The sequence below is a fragment of the Gadus chalcogrammus genome, chromosome 4 (genome assembly GCF_026213295.1).
Source record: "Gadus chalcogrammus isolate NIFS_2021 chromosome 4, NIFS_Gcha_1.0, whole genome shotgun sequence".
Taxonomy (NCBI): Eukaryota; Metazoa; Chordata; class Actinopteri; order Gadiformes; family Gadidae; genus Gadus; species Gadus chalcogrammus.
In genome coordinates this window covers 6,003,631-6,012,258 of record NC_079415.1, presented here as the reverse complement: position 1 = coordinate 6,012,258, position 8,628 = coordinate 6,003,631, and the positions used below count along the sequence as shown (strand labels likewise).

Below are 8,628 nucleotides of genomic sequence, written 5' to 3'. Positions count from 1 at the left end.
TCCTTCCGCTCTGGGCTCCTCCCACTCTAGGCTCCTCTCCCTCTGGGCTCCTCCCCTCTAGGCTCCAGGCTGTTTCAACTGTAACGTTAAGAACCAACCAAACCATAGAACAGTTTTTGCGCTATAAAATGCTTAAACAGGTCAGCTTGTACACATTTTTCAAAGTAAAAGAAAATGCAGAGAAATATTAATATATTATGATATATTAAAATTATCAAACTTTAACTATTCTAATTAATTTAAATTATGCAACTGTCTCTGTTGGGAGCCACCCCATGTATTCATTCTATGCTCCTCCCCCTCTGGGCTACTATCCCTGACCCTCCTGGTTTCAGGCTCACTTTCACTCAAGCGAACAACAAGCGGAGTTTCTCTCGTCCTGACGTCAACATGACTCAAGTTAACGTGTGTCTCAAACGCACTTTCACATTCTTCAACATACTTTTTGCGGTGAGCAGCCTTCTCTTTGAAATATAATACAGGATATATGTTATCACAATATAGAACTGAAATAGTTATCCCAAATATGCCGCTAAACTGGCAGGAATGTGTTTGAAACTGCGTCGCTTGAAAGTAAAGGTATACCTTTACTTTCAAGCGACGCAGTTTCAAACACATTGTCAATAGTAATGACGACCACACGCATACATTACAACTATAGTTGTAATGTATGCGTGTGGTCGTCATTACTATTGACATAGGCCTAAATGCAATAAATCTATTGAAATGATAATGACCGATTGGTGTTTATTAAAGCTGGAAACTTAATCTATTCAAAAGCGATATATATTGACCATAAGATTGTCAATAATGTGATGGTGTGTCGTCATCATAGTTACATTGTTTTTCTAATTCTATAAACGGGGATCGCTGGTTTCTGTCGAGATAAAACCCGGAAGCAGCCGGTCAGTCTACCTGGCCGTACCGTGCCGTGCCGTTCAAGGCCTGTTGGGCATAACTCAAACCTCATGTTTCAGATCCTGGGCGCGCTGGTGATCGGCCTCGCACTGGGGTCCCAGGCGGTATCCCGAAACCATGGAGCCGGGGAGGTAAACCTCTCCTCCCTCTGTCCTTAAACCTCTCCTCCCCCTGTCCTTAAACCTCTCCTCCCTCTGTCCTTAAACCTCTCCTCCCTCTGTCCTTAAACCTCTCCTCCCTCTGTCCTTAAATCTCTCCTCCCTCTGTCCTTAAACCTCTCCTCCCTCTCTCCTTAAACCTCTCCTCCCTCTGTCCTTAAACCTCTCCTCCCTTTGTCCTTAAACCTCTCCTCCCTCTGTCCTTAAACCTCTCCTCCCTCTGTCCTTAAACCTCTCCTCCCTCTGTCCTTAAACCTCTCCTCCCTCTGTCCTTAAACCTCTCCTCCCTCTGTCCTTAAATCTCTCCTCCCTCTGTCCTTAAACCTCTCCTCCCTCTCTCCTTAAACCTCTCCTCCCTCTGTCCTTAAACCTCTCCTCCCTCTGTCCTTAAACCTCTCCTCCCTCTGTCCTTAAACCTCTCCTCCCTCTGTCCTAGAACCTCTCCTCCCTCTGTCCTTAAACCTCTCCTCCCTCTGTCCTAGAACCTCCCCTCCCTCTGTCCTTAAACCTATCCTCCCTCTGTCCTAGAACCTCCCCTCCCTCTGTCCTTAAACCTCTCCTCCCTCTGTCCTTTGACCTCTCCTCCCTCTGTCCTTAAACCTCCTCTCCCTCTGTCCTTAAACCTATCCTCCCTCTGTCCTAGAATCTCCCCTCCCTCTGTCCTTAAACCTCTCCTCCCTCTCTCCTTAAACCTCTCCTCCCTCTGTCCTTAAACCTTTCCTCCCTCTGTCCTCTCTCCTTTAGAGTAAACCTCTCTCTTAGAGTTAGGGTAACCAGGTCTCTTATGCCGCTTTTCCACCGCACATGTAGCTCGACTCGACACGACACAACTCGACACGACTCGACACGGTAGCAGCGCGGGTCCTTTTCCACCGCAAATAGTACCTCCGGGACGTGGGCGGGGTCGGCTGCGCGAAAGGGCCGTGACGTATTTTTTATACGCGACGCAAACAACACCTACGTAAACCACACATGGACCGAACCCACATAACAACAATGGAGGACATCGATGCGATGGTATTCGTGTTTGTATTATTAGCTGGCATGTTGAAGAAGTGGAATATGTTGGCTGCGGCGCTGCTATGGCTGTTACCAGCATGGTTGCCATGTCGCTCTCGTGACTTCGTCACACTCTCTGGCCAATCAGTGGCCGGCCGTCTGCCGACGTCACCATTTAGTATCGGCTCAGCCGCTTGGAACCTAGAGCGAGGCGGTACTAGAAAAAGCAGCCACTTCAGGTACCAGATACCATGTTTTCGCGGTGGAAACGCAAAAAATGCGAGCTGAGTCGAGTCGTGTCGAGCTGGTACCATGCAGTGGAAAAGCGGCATTAGGGTTAGGGTACCAAGGGGCCACATTATCAACCGTGAGTAGAAGAGCCTCTAAATTCTCTTTTACGAATGAAATTTAAGTTAAAAAGGAAAAAAAATGGGTATTTATCAAACCTGGACAAGGAAATCGTACGCACATTAGTAAGTCATCTATCTTGATAAATCCCACCTGTTCTTAAGTTCCATGCTCATGCACGCTCAGACCATTTGCATTTAGAAGTGCCTCGAATTAACCAAATATGGTCACAGACAATATATGGGCCGCCCAGGTGGAGCTTCTGCCCCCGTAACCCGACTCTGGATAAACGGTTTGAGGGAAGTAATTAAACTTCTCCAAAACTAAAATGGGAACGCTCGTAAACAAGGTTGAATCAAACAATAGTCGTTTTTTTGGCTCACCTAGCGCAGGAGGCATTACAATTAAAAGAAAGCTTGCTGCATGGGAAAAAGTGACTGATGCTGTTAATTCAGTTGGGTCGGAAGAGAGAACACTATCTGAAGTAAACACAGACTCGAGACGTCAGCAACTCGCCAAGCAGATCAGCGCAATCTTTGTAAATGCGCTCCCTGCGGCGAGGATTGGTTTGCCAAATCTTTCAATAACGCAAGACAAGACAAGCAAAATTAGACAATTTGAAGTAATTGTTTTCTAATTAAAGGAAACACAGGAAAGATATGGATGTTGATTGCTTAATGCATATGCTGACGCTCTTAAATGCTTTGCTTTTTGCTTGTAATATCACTATTCTACCACTAGATTCTGTTTGTACACATGACCAGAGCTGTGCTTATATTTACACACATTGCACATCCATTCCATACTTTTCATGGCAATGTTCGTACGCACTCCTTGCACACAAATCTGTGCATAAGTAGGCTATGGTTGATAAATGAGGCCTTAGGTATCTTAGGGTCAGGGTACCCGGGTCTCTTAGGGTTAGGGTACCCGGGTCTCTTAGGGTTAGGGTACCCGGGTCTCTTAGGATTAGGGTCCCCGGGTCTCTTAAGGTTAGGGTACCCGGGTGCCAGTCTGGGTTTTCAACATTGAGAAAAACTCAATCCAGCAATTGATCAGTTTGGTTATAATTCATATATTGATAAGTTTGGTAAGGAGTATGTTGATAGGTTTGGTAATAATTAATGTATTGATGAGTTTGGTATTAATGATGTATAAATAAGTTGAGTAATAATCATGTATCGATGAGTATGGTAATAATAATGCATTGATAAACTGAGTTACAATCATTTATTGATGACAGCTGGAAGGCCGGACCACGGGTCTCCTCATGCTCTACATCATTGGCTCCGTCACCATGATGATCGCCATCCTGGGGGCCTACGGCGCCCACAAGGAGAACAAGGGCGCTCTTATTGCAGTGAGTATCAAAGAGTGTTATACCAGGGGTGCTCTTGTTGTGGTGAGTATCAAAGGGTGTCATTACCAGTGGCGCTCTTATCGTGGTGAGCATCAATGGGTGTTATTACCAGGGGTGCTCTTATAGTGGTGAGCATCAATGGGTGTTATTACCAGGGGTGCTCTTATTGTGGTGAGTATCAAAGGGTGTTATTACCAGGGGTGCTCTTATTGTGGTGAGTATCAAAGGGTGTTATTACCAGGGGTGCTCTTATTGTGTTAGTACATAAGTACATAAATATAATTAACTTTGTTTACCTCTGTGTACATTTCTTCCTCCCTACTTCTGTCTAACTACCTGTGTCTACCTGTCTGTCTACCTACCTGTCTGTCTACCTGTCTACCTACCTATGTCTACCTACCTGTGTCTTCCTGTCTGTCTACCTGTCTGTCTACCTACCTGTGTCTACCTGTCTGTCGCTCTACCTGTCTGTCTACCCAACTGTGTTTACCTGTCTGTCTACCTACCTGTGCCTGCCTGTCTGTCTACCTACCTGTCTGTCTGTTTGTCTACCTGTTTTTCTACCTGTCTGTCTGGCGGACTGTCTACCTGTTTGTCTACCTGTCTGTCAACCTACCTGCCTGTCTGTCTAGTTCCTGTTGATCATGGTCATTGGAACTTTGATTATGTTGAAGACCGGAACGTCAATGGCCATCTCCAGTCCACAGGTGCGACAATACTATTATAGTAATTATATTAGTACATAGGTACTAGTATTATATTAGTGCTAGTAGTAATACCAGCGTAGTATAGACTACTAGACAATATTAAAGTACTAATATTAGTGCATAAATACTCTCCCACTCTGCTGCATGCCTTAGTTTAAGATGTTGGAATAAATGTGATGTGCTTATGGTTGCCACAGATTTTATGCAAACTCTACACTAATTTTTTTCACTGCATGGTGCCATGTTAATATTTAACCTTTTAAAAATAAGATTCTTCCCAAACCATTCATTCGAATTACGATCAAAAATCGATTAATCGCCCAACTCTAGTTAGTAGTAGTTTATTAGTAGTAATACCAGTATAGTGTAGTATAGACATTATTTAAAATATATATTTATGTTATACATTTTGTATTTATAACCCTTAATAATATGCATTATTAAGGGTTATAATAAAAGATGTATAATATATATTTTAATATATATATTATATGCATGCATTATTAAGGGTTAAATTATAATGTAGTATTTATCATATTTATAATAGATCAAATTCATAAAGTATTTTTTCTATATATATAATGGTATATTGTTGATATTTTGTAGATTGAAAACGTGATGGAGCAAAAGTTCAGAAGTCTCCTTCCTCTGGACCAATCACCAGAGAGCACTCAGAACATTATGAGCTCCGTCCAGACGACTGTAAGATCATATTTTATCACTGTATAACCCTATATAGAATCACTATTCTATCACTCTATAACCCTATATAGAATCACTATTCTATCCCTGTATAAACCTATATAGAATCACTATTTTATCACTGTATGACCCTTTATAGGATCACTTTTCTATCACTGTATAACCCTATATATGATCACTATTTTATCACTGTATCACCCTATAAAGGATCACTTTTCTATCACTGTATCACCCTATATAGGATCCCTCTTCTAACACCCTATATAGGATCAACTCACTCAGAAAACTATGCATATGTCTTTGTATATTTGTGTGTATATACAGTATGTTTATAGCTAAAGTGCTGTGGACTCTAGTTATGATGAACACATATAGATAGCCGGTGTATATATGTATTGATGTTTATATATGTGTATGTTGAGATATGTATAGATATGTGTAGATATGTTGATATATGTGTGTATATGTTGATATATTTTTAGCTCCAGTGCTGTGGACTCTTCAGTTATCAAGACTGGGAGAATAATATTCCTTCCTCATGTGCGTGCAACTCTGAGCAAGAGATGGAAGGGAACTGCAGGACCGTCAACTACATTGTAATACACCTTATATAATACACATTACACTGCTAGTAATACACGTTATATATAATACCCATTACACTGCTAGTAATGCACGTTATATACTACACATTATACTGCTAGTTATACACATTATATACTACACATTATACTACTAGTAATACACATTATATACTACACATTATACTGCTAGTAATACTTTATATATGTTGTACTAGTAATACACATGATGTAAGACACATACTACCTTTTAGTAAAGTTCACATTATACTGCATATACTGCTATGTGTATTAGGAATACCATACACTCTACAACTATTACTACAATTACTATAACTAATGACATTTGTAATGGTAGTGTATAATACTAATATTGTGAGTAATTTACATTTTCTCCCTTTCAGGAACTTCTCCAGTATCATCAGAAGAAAATTTTCAGGGCGGTAAGATAATAATAATACGTGGCGCTTCCAGCACTTAAACTTCAAATATTTACAATATGACTTTCATGGTTATGTGCTACGTTGCCATAGTAACTACCTGTCGTTTCTACAGACCTGTTTCCCCATCATCATGCACTATGTGGGCATGGCGTACAACATCTACATGGCCGTGGTTTTCTCCCTGGGAACCCTCGCCGTGAGTGGATATTAGGACATCACCTAACCCTATATCAATAGAAATATATTTTCTAAAATACAGTTGTTCATACATCAATATAAATATATTTTCTAAACTACAGTTGTTCATACATCAATATAAATATATTTTCTAAACTACAGTTGTTCATACATCAATATTAATATATTTTCTAAACTACAGTTGTTCATATATTAAATATAAATAGGTCTTTCTAAACTATAGTTCATATATCAATAGAAATATACATTTTCTGAACTAAAGTTCATACATCAAAACAAATATCTTTCTAAACGACAGATGTTCATGCATCAATTGCAATATATTTTCTAAACTAGAGTTGATCATTCATCAATAGAAATATATTTTCTAAATTACAGTGCATATATCAATCGAAATATATTTTCCAAATTACAGTTCATATATCAATATCAATATATTTTCTAAACTAGTTCATATATCAATCGAAATATTTATTTTCTAAATTATAGATGTTCAAATATCAATAGAAATATCTCTTTCCAAACTACAGACGTTCATATGTCAATAGAAATGTCTATTTGTGAATTCCAGCTACTTGGGATGGTGCTGTCCTCCGTGATCATCCACCAGATGGGTCCCAAGGTTCCCAGAACCATGATGGTCCTTTCCATCCCGGCTGTCTTCAGTCCCCAGCCTCCTAAGTACCAGGAGTTGTACAACTCTCCTGCTTAAGGCCCTGCTGTGTCTCCAGCAGCTCAACGCCTTTCTGCTCCTGATCTGTCGTTAGCTCGCTAGCTGTGTGCGGCCGTACTTTGTATTTTGATGTCGGATGGATGAGGGTTAATCTAGTACCACTAGACTAGGTTTGCACTAAGGTAGCATTAAGTTTGCACTAGCTTTGAGTTAGCAGCACTCTAGATATAAAGGGGGGTAAATATTGCTGTGAGATTAGCCTGCCTCCATTTATGCCAGTTTAGCTAACCTAAAACTAGTAACTTCTTAGACTTAGATCAGTAAAGGGCTATTAGTTGATTTAACTGTTTGATGATGAAACCACTTGTGTTTACAAAAGGGACATTTAATTCAGAGTCATACATTAATATTTAAAATGCATATTGTCCCGTTTGCCGAATTTAACTTTTGACTTCTTTTGACTTCTACCCTTGCCAATAAAGACATTTATTTCCATCCTTGGCCATCATGAATATGTAAACTGAGATATAATCAGCATTGTGTGTAATAGCAGCTTAACCCAAGCCGTGTAATCATCAAACCCTTTAGTCATCAAACCCTGTAACCATCAAACCATTTAGAACCTTTTACCTATTCAATCATATGTGTGTAGATACATATAGATCTAAACATATGTTCATAAGGTGTCACCGTCTTCATTACCACCGTTTGAAATAACATCAAGAATGGCCTGGAGGTCACCAGTCACTAAAGTGAAACTAAATAGTTGTTCACGGCTGAAGTGGTATATTATATATAAAAGGTGCATCTCAATAAATTAGAATATTGTGGAAAATGAACTTAATTTCAATAACTAAATTGAAAAAGTGAAACTCATAGCGATTCATTACAACCAAAGTGAAATAATTCAAGCTCTTGTTTGTATGAATCCTGATGAGTATGGCATTCAGGTCATGAAAACCCACAATTCTGTAATCAGCTAATTACCTCAAAATACCTAAAAGGGTTACATTTTTAGGTTAAATCACGTGACCCTAATCCGCCATCCTTCCATACTCACGCTCACCGTCCTGTCCGTCCATATTTATCTACAGGAACCCCAATGAGTTTGATTGTAGAAAAATAATTGTCGGTCATGTTGATAGTTTGTTTGCGTGAACGGAATTTTTTTGTCGTTTTAAATGTCGCTGGCGCAAGGAATTGTGGGAAGGCATCATCCTCTTTCCTTTGGTAATGGCCCAGTGAAGCCTCTTCTAAAGGAGATGAGAACATAGAGAGAATACCTCTCTCCCTAGGAAGGTTCCTAACCTGCTCAGGAAGGTTCCTAACCTGCTTAGGAAGGTTCTTAACCTGCTTAGGAAGGTTCTTAACCTGCTTAGGTAGGACCCTGACCTGTTTAGGATCCTTACCTGCTCTGGAAGAATCCTAACCTGCTTAGGTTCTTAACCTGCTCAGGAAGGTTCTTAACCTGCTCAGGAAGGTTCCTAACCTGCTCAGGAAGGTTCCTACCCTGCTCAGGAAGGTTCCTCACCTATATAGGA

The 8,628-nt window shown here is 40.3% G+C and overlaps 1 protein-coding gene across 1 annotated transcript; it reads left to right on the top strand.

Annotated features, from left to right (window-relative positions):
* The first annotated feature begins 331 nt into the window (after positions 1-331).
* On the top strand, positions 332-7,607 carry LOC130381683 (tetraspanin-8-like). Its single transcript, XM_056589394.1, has 9 exons — positions 332-450; positions 978-1,049; positions 3,667-3,783; positions 4,416-4,490; positions 5,097-5,192; positions 5,675-5,788; positions 6,178-6,216; positions 6,329-6,412; positions 6,986-7,607. The coding sequence occupies exons 1-9, from the start codon at positions 391-393 to the stop codon at positions 7,124-7,126; spliced, it is 798 nt and encodes a 265-aa protein (XP_056445369.1). The 5' UTR covers positions 332-390; the 3' UTR covers positions 7,127-7,607.
* The last annotated feature ends 1,021 nt before the right edge of the window (positions 7,608-8,628 follow it).

Bases quoted from the DNA above. Each gene is read 5' to 3' on its own strand.
- LOC130381683 (XM_056589394.1), top strand. From the start codon at position 391: ATGACTCAAGTTAACGTGTGTCTCAAACGCACTTTCACATTCTTCAAC. The intron at 451-977 runs GTGAGCAGCCTT...CTCATGTTTCAG, and splicing joins TCTTCAACATACTTTTTGCG to ATCCTGGGCGCGCTGGTGAT. The intron at 5,193-5,674 runs GTAAGATCATAT...ATATATTTTTAG, and splicing joins TGAGCTCCGTCCAGACGACT to CTCCAGTGCTGTGGACTCTT.